Here is a 15,870-nt window from a genome sequence, read left to right on the forward strand (position 1 = left end):
CCGCACCCAGTTAGAGCGCTCGAGGAAGTGCGGCGGGGCGCCTTCCCTCGGGACGGGGGCGCGCGAGGGCCCGCCGCGGGGCCGGCGCCCGAGGCGTTGGCCCGCGGAGCAGTCGGCGCGAGGGGCGGTGGGACGCGGCCGACGGGGGAAGGTGAACCCTCGGCGCCCCCCGCCCGTATCCCGCCCGCGCGCGGAGGTCCGGACGCTGCGGGGGCCGGGGGCGTCTGGGCTGCGGGACCCAGGCTGGTCTGCCTCCCCGCCCCCTACCTCCCGCCAGGCCCGGGCCGGCGGGGACGCGGCCGCAGCGGCGACTCCGAGTGTGGGGGCGTTTCCCACGGCCTCCCCTCACTCGGTTTTTGTCTTTCTTTTCTGTCGTGGTGCCCATCGCTGTGCCGGCCCTGCCTCCCTCGCGACAAAACTTCTTTGTTGCCTCTGAAACTTGGCGAAAAATACCCCGCCAGGTGACGGCCGAGTGGCGTGAACTCGACTGACCCCGGTTTAAAACCCTTGCCCTCCGCCCGCTGGTCCCCGTCGAGTATGTTTACAAAAACGAGGAAGAGGAAGGCCCCGCGAGCGAGGCCGTTCGGGGAGGCCGGCTCGTTAGGATGGTTTTGTTTTGCGGTGGTTTATCCGGTGTTTAGCCCCTGACACCAGGGCCCGGGCTCGGCGTGCGCGTGTGTTTGGGATGTGACGGCTTCGGCTCGAGCTGAGCTTTGTACACGGAATACATAGGCAGAAACATCCGGTGATGGAAACGCGTTTGTTTACCCGGAGACCGAATATGGTAGGTTCTTTTTAAGCAGTTTTATATATATATATTTTTTAAAGAGTCGGTCAATTTAGAAAATGTCTAGAGGAAATGCCTAAATCACCCTGTTTCTTGATGTTTTGGTTGTGGGTGACGATACACTTATGTTTTGGGCATACGTATGTGGGGACATGAGGAACAGCTTTCCACCTGATGAACTGCGATCTCGGTGGTTTTAGGTGAAGATCCGGGAGCGCTGTCATGGCCTGGAATCAGGAGCGCTACAAAGTTTGACATTGTCTTAAGTATGTCACGAGTTGCTAGAACTCGGCTTACCTTCCTTTAAAAGAAGTCTTTCCTTTGATAATCAGCGAGGACCTCCTCTGTGGTAACATTGCATGTGACAGCGCGGTTTACCCAGCACACTCGCAGGCACCCACATTTGATCTTCACAGGAGCTATGTGGGGGAGGCAGGCATTCTCTTTTATAGACGGGGAAATCCGGGCTTGGGCATTTTAATAGGGCTTTCAAATTGCACACCCAGGAAGAGACAGGTTTGAAGCCTAGATATTCTGGTTATAGAGTTTTCCTTTTATCAGGCCTTAGTAGTTTGATTGAGCTTTATTTTGTATTTGCTTTATGAAGCTGCCAGTCATTAAGTGAAAATGAATTTTAATACTTCTCTTGCCTACTTTTGCGAAATTATAAATTGGAAATCTTATGAAATTTTCAAAATGAATTTAAACTGAACTTGGAAAAAACACTGGAAGGAAAGAATGTCATGGTAAAAATGCTAGTCAAGGTGCAAAAAACTTGCAAACAACTGTTCTATTTGCTAAATAAATTACAGATAATTTTTTATATTAAGAAAATGGATTGGGTTCTTACCTGATTACAAAAGAAATCATCTTTTAGTAGATTTGGAAAATGTGGCTAAACAAAGAAAATTTTAAAATATTTTGATCTGTCACCCCTTATTAAAACACTGATGATGATGTTTACTTTTCTATTTTGAATATGTTAATCTGAACAAAGAGAATAAGAATGCTACTAAAATATCAACCTTGCAAACAGTGTAACTCTTCTCTTTTAAAAATAGCATTTGCTTGCCTCTAGTGGCACCATATATGATGTTATAATGCTCAGAATGTTTTGTATTTATAGTAAGCAGTACTGAATTCTGTTAGAAAATTGATTATTTGCCAAATGGATTTTGCCCTTTCATATTATTTACTAGATTTTAGAGATCTCAAAAGTGTTTAGTGTGTTAAATTTTATTTTTGTAATATCAACAGGTTTATAACCTATTTTCATAATACAGAGGATGGGTGAGTCATTCTTATGTTTGTATGAGTGCAGATGTATTACATAAACTGTTATCCATCATCACATCTTTAAACTTCAGAGCTGGGGGAGGCTAGATATGCAGCTTCCTCATTTTAGGATTAGGAGTCTGATCCTGCAGTGCAAGGTGGGAGTGCGGGGGGGGGGATCTTTCTTTCTTTCCTTCCTTTTCTTTCTTTCCTTCCTTTTCCTTCCTTCCTTCCTTCCTTCCTTCCTTCCTTCCTTCCTTCCTTCCTTCCTTCCTTTTCTTATTTATTTAAATTGGTTTCACAGAGGGAAAGGGAGAGGGAGAGAGATAGAAACATCAATGATGAGAGAGAATCATTGATCTGCTGTCTCTTGCATGCCCCTCACTGGGAATGGAGCCTGAAACCCCTGCATGTTCCCTGACAGGGAATGAAGAGAGACCACCTGGTTCATAGGTTGACCCTTAACTACTGAACCACACCTGCCGGGCAGGAAAAAGCACCACGCTATTGGGATAGATGTTGCAAGCTAGTATTGATGTATGTAACTCTCATATGGTAGACTGCTCTCATTTCAGCCCAGTGGTACATAGAACTGATTTTTTTTTTTTCATTTTGCTAAATTATTCCTTATGCTAGCAGAACATAAAAAACAATCTTATCAGTGCTGTGTTTTTTTTTTAAACAAAATGCCAAAGCAATTGTTCTTTTTTTATTTTTATTTATTTATTTATTTATTTTTAAATATATTTTATTGATTTTTTACAGAGAGGAAGGGAGAGAGATAGAGAGTTAGAAACATCGATGAGAGAGAAACATCGACCAGCTGCCTCCTGCGCATCTCCCACTGGGGATGTGCCCGCAACCCAGGTACATGCCCTTGACCGGAATCGAACCTGGGACCTTTCAGTCCGCAGGCCGACGCTCTATCCACTGAGCCAAACCGGTTTCGGCAATTGTTCTTTTTTTAAACCCTCACCTGAGGATATTGTTCCATTTTTTTTAGAGAGAATGAAGGGGAGGGAGGCGGAGGAGAGAGAGAGAAATATTGATGAGAGAAAGAAACATTGATTAGTTGCTTCCGTTTATACCCAGACAGTGGATTGAACTGAGGTAGTGCTTGACTGGGAATTGTACCTGGAACCCTTTGATTCTCTAACTACTGAGAAAAATCGGCCAGGGCCAAAGCAGTTGTTCTTAATGCGTTATGAAACATAGTCATTGGGGAGGTATGAAGCTGAAGTGTATTGCAATTGGTCCTGTTCTGTATTTACTTTGGGAAAACTTGAGGTGACTTGGATGAGTTAAGTGGATAAGTTGTCAGAACCAGATAGCTAGTTATTGTCTCTCTAGAACCACATGGTTTTCCATTTGTGCTTCCAGACATGTCTGCTTCATTCTTCTTACCGTAGATCGACTTTCACTGTTTGGGCATGCTTATAATCAAGCAGATATGCACTTATTTGACAGAGTTTTATTGAGCACCTGCTACAAGCCAGGCACACTATTTTATGTACTTGGGCTAGGCAGAGAACCAAATACACAAAATCCAAGGACATTCCCCCCCGCCCCCCAAAAAAAAACAACAAACCAAAGAACAACAAAAAACGAAACAACAACACACACAAAATAACAAAATAACAAAATCATATGTAAGAAATTATATGGCATAACTAGAAGGTTATAAACGCTGTGGAGAACAGTAAATCAGGAGGGAATAAGGAGTGCCAGGATATGAAGATGGGTTGCAATTTTATTTTATTTTATTTTTTATTTTTTAAATATATTTTATTGATTTTTTACAGAGAGGAAGGGAGAGGGATAGAGAGTTAGAAACATCGATGAGAGAGAAACGTCGATCAGCTGCCTCCTGCACGCCCCCCACTGGGGATGTGCCCGCAACCAAGGTACATGCCCTTGACCAGAATCGAACCTGGGACCCTTCAGTCCGCAGGCCGACGCTCTATCCACTGAGCCAAACCGGTTAGGGCAATGGGTTGCAATTTTAAATATGTGTCCTGCCCATTGAAAAGGAGTAAAAGAAGAGAGGGAATTATATGTGCAAATAAATGCTCTGTGGATAGAGCAGTCTGGACAGAGTGAACAGCCAGTGTGAAATCTCTAAGTTGGGAAAATGCCAGGAATTTTCAAGAAATAACCAGGAGGGCCAGTAAATTAGTTGAGGGAAGAATAAGTAAAATATGAGGTCAGAGAGATCATGGGGCCAGTGAGGAATGTCGAGGTGAGTGAGTAAGTAGGACTTAGGTGACTTACTTTTGTGAGGTAGGGAGTCATGGGAGGGTTTTAAGCAGAGGCAAGACAATTGGCTACTCCCCTGAATATACCCTATTTCCTGATCAACTCTTAAACCCAAATTTCTGGGAGCTAGAATCTGATTGGCCCATCTTGGGTCAGGTGCCTACCTACGATCCAGGTAGCTGGATCAGAAAGATAACGTAAGAATAAAAATCATGTCCAAAGATACAGACTTCCAGTTATGAATAAATCCTGGGGATGTAATGTACAGTATGGTGATTATAGTTAATAATACTATACTATATATTTGAAAGTTTTTGAGATCTTAAAAGTTCTCAGAACAAGAAAAGTAATTTGTAACTGTGGTGATGCATTTAACTAGACTTATCCTACAACATCTACATATATTGAATCTTTATGTTGTACATTTGAAACTAATGTAATATGTTAGTTATATCTCAGTTAAAAAAAAAGAATAAAATCATGGCTGACTGTGTCCATTCTTGATCTGGGCAGACATCCTAAGTTGTCTGTTACATTGTTGAATACCTTCTAGGTTGGAATGCTCTGAGTGATTAATACGGGGCTACCCCAGCCTTCTCTTCCAGACAGGCTGATTTTAGTGGGTTTCTCTTTTCTCCTGTAAGAACATGAAGATTGCTTATTTTTAGTATAATGCAGGTAGAAGGGAAAGGGTTCTTAAAAAGGGGGCAGGAAGTAAGACCCCAAGGAAAACCTGTTATTCAAACTATATTTTAGAATGCTGTTGCAATGAACTAGGCAAGATATTATAGGCATCTCTTGGAGATATTGTGAGATCTCTTCCAGACCATTGCAATAGAGTGAGTCTTGCAATAAAGAGAATTATAATATTTTTGCTGGTGGATGTTCTTGCCTTCACTTTGAAGCACAATAAAACAAAGTGCAGTAAAACAAGGTTTGCCTGTGTAGGTATTTAAATTAAGGAAGTGGGAATAGAGAGAATAAGAAAAGAAACAGGTCAGGGTAGAATTAATAGAATAATGAATAATAAGGTGATGTAGATATAGGGGAGAGGAGCATTTAAAAATGATTGATTTCGCACTGGCTGGTGCCTAAGTGGTTAGAGTATCGGCCCTCGCACTGAAGGGTCTTGAGTTTGATTCCTAGTCAAGGGCACGTACCTGGGTTGTAGGTTCCATTCCTGCCCTGGTTGGGGCATGTGTGGGAGGCAACCAGTTGATGTCTCTCTCTCACATCGGATGTTTCCCTCCCTCCCTCCCCGCCCCCCCCCCCCCCGAAAAAAAAAAAAAAGCAATGGAAAAAAATTCCTCTGGGGGGGTTTAAAAAAAAAAAATTCATTGGTTTCTAGGGTAGTTTCCTCCCCTGTGAAAGGGAAGAAAAAAGTTCAGTTTCAAAAATTTTATTAATTTGCAAGGGTTGCCATAAAAAAGAACCACAAACTGGATGGGTTAAGTAGGAGAAGTTAATTTTCTTACACTTCTGGGGGCTCTAAGTTTGAGATCGAGGAAAAATGGGGGGAACCCGTGATTTCTCTTCTGGGAAAATGTCCTAAAAAAACTGAACACATATTCAAAAGTATATATGCCACCCCTATGTTCATTGCTGTGTTATTTTCAACAGAGGCCCAGTGCATGAAATTCGTGCACCTGGGGGGGGGGGGGTTGTCTCTCAGCCTGGCCTGCACCCTCTCCAATCTGTAACCCCTCGGGGGATGTCCGACTGCCGGTTTAGGCCTGATTCCTGTGGGTTCGGGCCTAAACCGGCAGTCAGACATCCCTTTCACAATCTGGGACTGCTGGCTCCTAACCACTCACCTGCCTGCCTGCCTGATTGCCCCTAACTGCTCCCCTGCCAGCCTGATTGATGTCTAACTGCTCCCCTGCTGGCCTGATTGCCCCCAATAGCCCTCCCCTGTCGGCCTGATCACCCACAACTGCCCTCCCCTGCCGAGACCAGCCTCCAGCCTCCTCTGCATCGCGAGGAGCCACGGGACCCCCAGGCCTCACCCTGTGGAGCGGCCACTGGGCCCCGCCTCCTCTGTGTGTGCAGCCATCTTGTGACGACATAGGGCGTGATGCGTGAGGGCATGACGCCACCTAGGCTATTATTAGTATAGATAGCCAAAATTTGGAAGCAGTCTAAGAGAGCTCATCAGTAACTGAGTGAATAAAAGCTGTTGCACATTTATACAATGGAAAATGTTATTTAAAAATTAATCGGCTTAAATTTAAAAATAAGGAAATTTTACCTTTAGGGACAGCATGGGTGGACCTGGAGCGTGAAATAAGCCAGAGAAAGGCAATACCATATGGTTTCATGTATATATGCAATCTAGTGAACAAAATAAACTAGCAAACAGCTTCTTAGATACAGATAACAGAATGACAGTTGTCTGAAGGGGAGTGTGGTTGGGAGGCTGGGTGAAAAAGGTGAAGGGATTAAGTAAAACAAAACAAACCCCCACATAGACACAGACAACAGTATGGTGATTTTCAGAGGGGAAGGGGGGTGGGGGAATGTAGAAGATAAAGGGGAATAAATGGTGATGGAAGGAGGCTTGACTTGGGGTGTGAACACACAATACAGTATAGAAAAGATGTATTATAGAATTGTACACCTGAAACCTATATAATTTTATTAACCAATGTCACCCCAGTAAATTCAATAAAGAATAAATAAAAAACAGAAAATGGTATAGCACCGTGGTCGGCAAACTGCGGCTCTCGAGCCACATGCGGTTCTTTGGCCCCTTGAGTGTGGCTCTTCCTAAGCCTTCGGAGTACCCTAATTAAGTTAATAACAATGTACCTACCTATATAGTTTAAGTTTAAGAAATTTGGCTCTCAAAAGAAATTTCAATCGTTGTACTGTTGATATTTGGCTCTGTTGACTAATGAGTTTGCCGACCACTGGTATAGCAGGATTGGGTTCTTCTGAAACTCCTGTTCTTGGCTTGCAGACTTTTTGTGTTATCCTTGTCTTCACGTGGTTTTCCTTCTGTGTGTGTCTGTGTTCTAATCTCCTCTTTTTATAAAGGCACCAATCATATTGGGTCAGGACCCAACCTAATGACCTCATTTTTAAACTTAATTACCTCTCTTAAAGACCTTGATTTCAAATACAGTCATTCTGAGGTATCAGGGTGTCAGGATTTCAACATAATGAATTTTTGTAGCGGTGGGAGAAACAACACAGTTCAGTCTAGACCTGGCAGCCACTGATCTGTTTGTCTGTATAGTTTTTCCTCTTCCAGAATGTCATAAGTGGAACCATACAGTATGTAGCTTTTTTAGACTGGCTTCTTTTACTTAACAAAATGCTTTTGAGATTTATTCACATTGTTGCATGTATCAGTAGTTCATTCCTTTTTATTGCTTAGTGTTTTCTTATAGGGATGTGCCACAGTTTGTTTACCCATTCCCTAGGTGTAGAATGTTTGGGCCCTTTGTTTCCAGAATACACTGTATTCATACAGATTTTTGTGTTAACATACATTTTCATTTTACTAGGATAAATACCTAGGAATAGGATTGCTGGTTCCTATGCTAAGAGTATGTTTTTCTTTTTGTCATTTTAATAGGTATATAGTGTTGCCTACTATGATTAAAAGATTTTTATTGTGGTAAAATATACATAAGATTTACTATATGATCCATTTTAAGTGTATAATTCAATGACATCAAATACAGTCACGTTGTACAGCCATCACCATTTTTTTTAAAGATTTTTTTAAAAATATATTTTATTGATTTTTTACAGAGAGGAAGGGAGAGAGATAGAGAGTTAGAAACATCGATGAGAGAGAAACATCGATCAGCTGCCTCCTGCACATCTCCCACTGGGGATGTGCCCACAACCCAGGTACATGCCCTTGACCGGAATCGAACCTGGGACCCTTCAGTCCGCAGGCTGACGCTCTATCCACTGAACCAAACCGGTTTTGGCAAGCCAGCCATCACCATTTTATTGTGATTTAATTTGCATTTCCCTAATGACTTCAGCAATTTTTCATTTCTGTACCTTTTGGTAAAGTATCTATTCAAATGTTTTTCTGATTTCTGGGAGGGGGTGGGGGAAGACTTTTCTTGTTAAGACCTCAATTAGTAAGCTGGACAAAAGACTTTAAAAGATAATTCACAAAGAGAGAATTTAGTAAAATGTGAAACTGTCCAGCTTTGTTAGTGATAAAACTGCTTTTTAAAAAAAATCCTCACCCTAGCCGGGCAGGTGTGGCTCAGCTGTTGAGCATCGACCCAGTAACCAATAGGTTGCAAGTTTGATTCCAGTTCCTGTCAGGGCACATGCTCGGGCTTGTGAGCTCAATCCACAATAGGGGCCGTGCAGGAGGCAGCTGATCCATGATTCTCTCTCATCATTTATGTTTCTATCTCTCCCTCTCCCTAAAAAAATAAAATTAAAATAAAAACATAAAAAATCCTCACCTGAGGGGAGATTTTTTATATATATATATATAAATTGATTTAAGAGAGACAGGAAGCAGGGAGAGAGAGAAACATCTTTGTGAGAGAGAAACATCAATTGGTTGCCTCCTGTACCTGCCTGCCTTGACTGGGATTGAACCTTTTGGTGTATGGAAATATCAACTAACTGAACCATCCAACAAGGGTGAAAAAAACTGCTTTTTAATTAGCTGCTGTATTACCTAGTTATTTTTATTCTTATTTCAATAGTGCAATGTATTTGGGGACATAAAATAAAGTTGGAGTAGATAGTAAAAATATAAAGAATACTGACACTAAATTGTGGGGAAAAAATTCAAGAAAACTTGATCGCACAACCAGGGTGGTTGTGGAGGAAGTAAATAAAGTGGAAAGGAGCACTGTCTGGATTGGGGGTTAGGTTTAAATCCTCATTCCCTCATTAACGTGATTGATAACTTAGTTGGGTCTCAGTAATTGAAATAGAGTTAACTAATCTAAGTCTACTCTTAACTCAATCTTGGCTGATAGAGGTGATGTTAGGACCACATTTTTTCTTCTTTTTTGGTGGTGTTTGGATGGGGTACAGCAGCAGTTATTGTCTGAAGATTTTCTGTCTTGCTAGGTGGCCCCTTTCCTGGTCCTCTGGCTAGAGAGAGCAGGCTTTTTTAGGGGGGTATTTTCTGTCTGTTCTCATCGGTGTTTCTAGAATAGAAACACTAGCTTATTCCACCTCCACCATCAGTCCAGGATTTACGAAGCAAAACACAAACCCAGAGAACTAACTGGTACTGGGTCCCCAGCTCCCTTGCTGGTCTGCCTTCTCTTTACCTTTTAGAGTCTTCTTATGTTTGTTTTATTTATAACTAGATGCTCGGTGCACGGAATTTGTACACGGGTAGGGAAACCTAGGCCTGACTGCCAATCAGGGCCAATCTGTGGGATGAGCAGTGGGGCGATCAGGCGGGCCCCTGCTGACACCTGCTTTGGCTGGCCTGGTGCCGCCCGCTCGCCGGCCCTGCCCCCCACTGCTGCCACCGGTTGCCTCCCTCTCTGGGGTGATCGGTGGGGCAATCGGCGGGGCGATCTGGGGGGGCCCCCCCCTGCTGGCACCTACCTTGGCTGGCCTGGGGCCTGTGGGCTGGGGGCAGCTCCTATGTTGAGCGTCTGCCCCCTGGTGGTCAGTGCACTTCATAAATGACCAGTTGTTCCACCACTGTTTAGTTGATTTGCATATTAGGCTTTTATTATATAGGATATCCTGGGTTTTTAGCTGTACCTGGCAGGAAGAATAGGAAGAAGTACGTCTGTTTCATTTTGTTCTGGAGCCTTCAGTCCTCTCTCTTGTAGTCTTTACTGCCTCCTTCCCCTAGAGGTAACCACTATTCTGACTTCTAATGATATATCTTAGTCTTTCCTGTTTTTGAACTTTTTAAATGTGGATTTGTATAGTAGTTATTCTTTGTGTGATAAATCCAAATTGTTGTTTGTTATTTTAGTTGGTTTATTCTCATGCTATATAGTATTGTGTGAATGGTAGTTTCCACTTCAGAGGTATTATTGTGAATAGTGCTGCTATGAACAATCTTGTACATGTTTTTGAACATAACTATATAGGAAACTATTGGTTTTAAAAGTAAGGTATTAGTAAAATAATACACAATATATACTATAGATATTACACATGTAAAATAAGGAAAGGACTTCTTTTTCCCAACCCTGACCCACCAAAGGTAGCAATAGTTTTATGTATCTTACAGAATAGATGTTTAGTTCTGCATATTTATGCCTTGTTTCAGATTTTTCTTCTGGAACTTGGAATGGCAGGAAGAAGCTTCCCTTCCTTCTAGATTACACACAGATTAGCTAAAGAAATTCAGCTTGCTGTATAGAGCAAGAGCAGGTGCAGCCTCTTTTCAGCAGCTTTTCCTAGCCTCTAGTTCCCTAATAAGGTGTGGAAATGCCCATGACACAGTCTAAGCAGGGCTCAGGGCCTGCTAAACAGCCGCATGTTTGCCTTACAAGTATTTTATAGCTAGGGCTTAGCACTATTCTATTTGATTTACACCAACAATCTTTGCCTTTCCATTTAGGGGAATATTTATATATAAAGTGCTCTTGAACAAAACTCAGTCACAACATGTGGGGGAAAAACAGTCGATACTGCCAAAGAGATTTGTGATATTGTTCTTTAGAACAAATTCCATATTTGAGACACTTAGATTAAATGATTTTAAATTAGAATTGGGTTGTTGGTTGCGCAGAAATAGGCTTTTAGGAATGTTGAGACAGGTATTATTTAAACCTGATTCTGCTTTCTTCCCTGATGAAGATATAGCCAGTGAAAATTTTTATCACATTTTAAAAAACATGACCAGTGAAATAAGAAAATTCCTAACATGAATTGTCAAAATTGCGTGTGTTATATAAATCAAATGCTCAGCCCTCTTGCTAAAGAACTTCATTGATAAAATTGGACTTAGTAGTGTTAGTAAAATAAGAGTTCAGCTGTGATATTTGCAGATTGCATACTTAACCTTTGCTTATTTAAAAAAAAGTTTTATGTAAAATTTCTTACACTTACAAAATAGACTAATTTAATAAACCTTCATTAACCAGCATGTAGATTCAACAGATTCAAGCATATGTCCGATAATTCTTTCATCTCACCTTCCTCTCCCCGCCTCCCCTCCGACTGGATTATTTTAAAGCAAATCTCAGACATGTTATCTTTTCATCTGTAAATACATATATATTCTAAGAAATAACTTCTTAAACATGTAATCACAATACCACTATCATACTGCTTATTGTCTTTATCCTCCGAGTTTTGAAATGACTGTCAATGTTGTTATTAGTCCATGATTACTGAATTCTGCTTGCAGTTCCTTCTAGCTTAGGATATAGATACAGCCTACTAGGGATGTATGATTGATCAGATTATTGTTTTAAAGTCTCTAGAATAATTCCCTTCTGTGGTTAAGCTTGATATACATAGTATGTTTTTATTTAGGGGTTGCCTATTTTCCATTTTGATATAATTTTGTTTTATAATTATGTAAAAGACTAGAGGCCTGGTGCACGAAAATTGTGCACTCATGGTGAGGGTGGGGGGGAGGGTCCGTCAGCCCAGCCTGCACCCTCTCGCAGTCCGGGAGTCCTTGGGAGGCAGCTGAATTTTTTTCATCTATGGCTTCAATCAGTTGTCTCATGTAGCATCTGGAATACTCCACTGTACATTGGCAAGACAATGACAGTAAAAGACAGACAATGTCTTACTGTTAAAATGGAAATAGTTTTGACCTTGCAGAGGCTGGTTGAGTCCCAGTTCTCTACGCTGGACTCAAGCAGTGTCTGGGGGGCTTGATTTAGATTTATTGTGTTTGCTTATTCAGAAGGATTGAGTCTTCTGAAAAATCGGTGTCTCCTCTTATTCAAGTGTGTTCTCAGTCCCCTTAAGTGGAGATTCAGAGTATCCACCCTCTTTCCTCCAAGCTGGCCACTGATGATCCTTGCCACAATTCCTTCCAACCTCCTGGGGCTGGATTGCCCTCATGGGGGCTGGTCCATATCAGAGGAGGAGCCCACCAGAATATGGTTCACACCCATGTGGATATTGCTCTTAGTATAGTCCTTGCATCCTGCTGGCTATAGTGTGCCAACAAGGATAATCCCTGCTCTATCCCAATCCATTGATGCATTTGTGGTCGTTTACCATGTTTATGGAGGGCTATGTGGAGACTCAAATTCCAGTGACCACAGTGTCCTGCTGGCTTCCTTTGCACTGTGCTCTGCCTACAAGACACCCCTTGCTACACTGTCACTGCAGTGCTCTACTTCCTACATCCACAGTTGCCTGAGAGCTGGCTGGAGAAACAGGACAAGGGAACCGCTTGGCCCCATGTTTGACTGGCTCACCCACATTTGTACCCACCCCACCCTACATTGCCAATCTTGTAGTAGTAGCATGGGCCTATCGCTGAAGTTAACCCCTGGGCATCCAAATACTGTGGCTGGTTGGGTCATGTTGAGAATGGCTTTGAGTGCCTGTTCTGCTTCCACCTGGATAACTGATAATTCCAGACCTAATCCAAGCCCACAGGCACCAGCAGCTCTGGTGATGGAGCGTCCCATGGTCCTATCAGCTACTTCAGATGGAAGTCCGTAGTGCCTTATGGTGATCGGGAATCCAGGTAATAGGGGATCAGTTTCGGTTCCATAGAGGGAGCCCAATAATCAACTATCCCAATCAAGGAAGGTCAGCAGATGTGCAAATTACAATGGTGGAAAGCAATACTGGATTCCTTTGATATCCTGTAATTGGAATGAGTCCATTTTAAATCTTTGTTTAAAAAATATATTTATTGATTTCAGAGAGGGAGGGAGAGGACAAGAGAGATAGAAACATCAATGATAAGAGAGTCATTGATTGGCTGCCTCCTGCACACCCCACACTGGGGATCGAGCTCACAACCCGGGCATATGCCCTGATTGGGAATCAAACTGTGACCTTTTGGTTCATAGGTCTAAGCTCAACCACTGAGGCACACCAGCCAGGCCACTTGAAATATTTTAAGGAAGAACGGCAAATCTGGTGCTGGCAGTTGGGGTAATTCCGGCTTCAGTGCAGGATATTGAATTTGGTGCAGTTAAATTGCCAAGCTTGGATTGCTGGCACGGGTCCATGGCTGAGGAGCCTTGGTCCCCATCCCCGCCCCCTGCCTCTGTGCTCTCCTGGCTCTTAGCAGTTTCTGGTGTTGAAGTGTGTACTTGGAGAAAATTAGAGTGCTCAAAGCAGGGCGCGAGCTGCCTGGATGCTGCCGCTAGGTATCCTGGAATGCGAGCATGGTTCTGTTTTTTTTTTTTTTTTAAATATATTTTATTGATTTTTTACAGAGAGGAAAGGAGAGGGATAGAGAGTTAGAAACATCCATTAGCTGCCTCCTGCACACCCGCTACTGGGGATGTGCCCGCAACCAAGGTACATGCCCTTGACCGGAATCGAACCTGGGACTCTTCAGTTCACAGGCCGACGCTCTGGCCACTGAGCCAAACTGGTCAGGGCCATGGTTCTGTTTTTTGTGTCGAACTTTGCGGAGGCTGATTAGATGGGATGCCTAGGGTGTTTGTTCCTATTGCACCACTGAAGTTCAAAGTCTTAGTGCAGGACAGACCAGAGTGAAAGCTTTTTGCCAAGAATACTTTAAATAACAAGGATGCAGGTGAAAGAAAGTAAGAGGTTTGAAGAGATACAGATCTCGGGTAGTTTTGACTATAAATGATGCAAACAGCCAGCATTATTCCCGTGATCCACTGGCAGCTTCCAAGAAACCAAAGCCCATTAGGTGGTGGTAGCTGGGGTCTGGTTCCAAAGGTGAACTGAAAGGCACCGCAATGGAGTCTGCTATTTGACTTAGTCTAGACAACTCCACTGACTCCGGCAGGGACAGGATTGCTATGGGTGGCGATGTGTGGCATTTCACTTGCAGAGTAATTTGGCTGGCATATTGATAACCGAAGGAACTTGTGTGCTAACTATTTAGGTTGTGTTGAGTGCTCAGTATCCCTCAACTTCGACAAGTGGCGTTTCAGCCTATGCCAGCGGCCCTTTAAGTCCATTAGTGATGTGCTTGGATTGCAGTTATTCTGCATTAAGGAGTTCCCTGTGTGAGTAGATCAAAAGGTTGCGTTAAATTCCTGTCCCTTGTACACGCTGCCTGTTGCCCCTCAGATTGCCCACTTGGGGTTGGCACTTGACCCCAGCAGATCCTAGAGAAGATGGTCTAAATGAAAGTTGCAACCAGGTTTTGGTTGGTGATCCTGCAGGAGGAGCATTGAGGAGTGAGTAAGAGCTTGAACGATCTGTTGTGATTCCTTCTGTGTGATTACTTCTCCCTATGTATCAGGCTACCCCTTTGGAGAAGAATAGATGTCTTCTCACGAGGGGTGGTCCAATGTTCCCAAGAGCTACTTGGGGTGATGGTTGGGAGGGTGAGGGATGACCTGCTGCTCTGTAACTGCGACCAGTAGCCCTGTGCCCCTGTGGCTTCTTACGGTGGCCTCTGGCTCGCCTCTCCCTGGCCTGCCATCTTGGTCTTGGGGTATTCCTCCCTTACCCCCAATCGCATGTGCTCACTGGTGTCTTTCTCTCTCCACCTCTGGTAGAGTGAGGTAAAGCTAAAGGGAAGTCCCTGCTGCCACTGTTATTACTATGTTAAGTCCTTAGATACAGAGTGTAAACTGTTGATTTTATTTTGACTTTTAGTTTTATGGTGTTAGATCCTTTTTATATTCTTTTTTGTTGTTGTTGTCGATGACACTATTACAGATGTCTCCCATTCTCCCCCACCTCCTTTGCCTACCTCCATCCAGCCCCCACCACCCCTCCCCTGACCTTCACCACTCTGTTGTCTATGTGCATGGGCTGTGTGTTTATGTTCTTTTTTTTCTTTTCTTTTTTTTTTATTCTTTTTTTAAAAAAAAATATTATAATAAGTATTACAAACGGTATTACATATGTGTCCTCCCCCCCCCCCCCTGCCCATGACAATCCCCTGCCCTCCCTTACCCCCCAGTGTCTTATGTCCATTAGTTATGCTTATATGCATGCATACAAGTCCTTCGGTTGATCTCTTACTCCCCTCCCTTCTGCCCCCCAACCCTCTCTGGGCTTCCCACTGCAGTTTGACAATCAATTTGAGGCAGCTCTGCCTCTGTATCTATTAATAGTTCAAAAGGTTGTAATGGTCTTTATTATCCATGAATGAGTGAGATCATGTGGTATTTTTCCTTCATTGACTGGCTTATTTCACTTAGCATAAAGCTCTCCAGTTCCATCCATGCTGTTGCAAATGGAAAGAATTCCTTCTTTTTTTACTGCAGCATAGTATTCCATCGTGTAGATGTACCCAGTTTTGTTATCTATTCATCCTACTGATGGGCACTTAGGCTGTTTCCAGATCTTAGCTATGGAGAAGTGGTGCCCCATAAAACACAAGAGTGCAAATATACCTTCTCTGATTGGGTGTTTCTGGTTTCTTTGGGAAATATTCCCAAGAAAGGGGGAACCCAGGGGCAAAAGGGAGTTCCTTTTCCCGGTTTTTTTGGGGAAAT

The 15,870-nt window shown here is 43.0% G+C and overlaps 1 protein-coding gene across 5 annotated transcripts in view; it reads left to right on the forward strand.

Moving 5' to 3' along the window:
• The first annotated feature begins 373 nt into the window (after window positions 1–373).
• Window positions 374–15,870, forward strand: part of MARCH6 (membrane associated ring-CH-type finger 6) — a 68,327-nt gene continuing 52,830 nt past the window's right edge. For 2 of the 5 annotated variants that reach the window (XM_023759374.1, XM_023759376.1), the window contains exon 1: window positions 381–784. In XM_023759374.1, the coding sequence (XP_023615142.1) occupies window positions 749–784 (36 nt within the window). In that variant the 5' untranslated portion in view covers window positions 381–748. Of the gene's footprint in view, window positions 785–15,870 lie in introns of all 5 variants that reach the window. The other 3 variants (XM_023759378.1, XM_023759377.1, XM_023759375.1) reach the window with 3 other exon arrangements.

The sequence above is a fragment of the Myotis lucifugus genome, unplaced genomic scaffold, assembly GCF_000147115.1.
Source record: "Myotis lucifugus unplaced genomic scaffold, Myoluc2.0 scaffold_153, whole genome shotgun sequence".
NCBI classification, from domain to species: Eukaryota; Metazoa; Chordata; class Mammalia; order Chiroptera; family Vespertilionidae; genus Myotis; species Myotis lucifugus.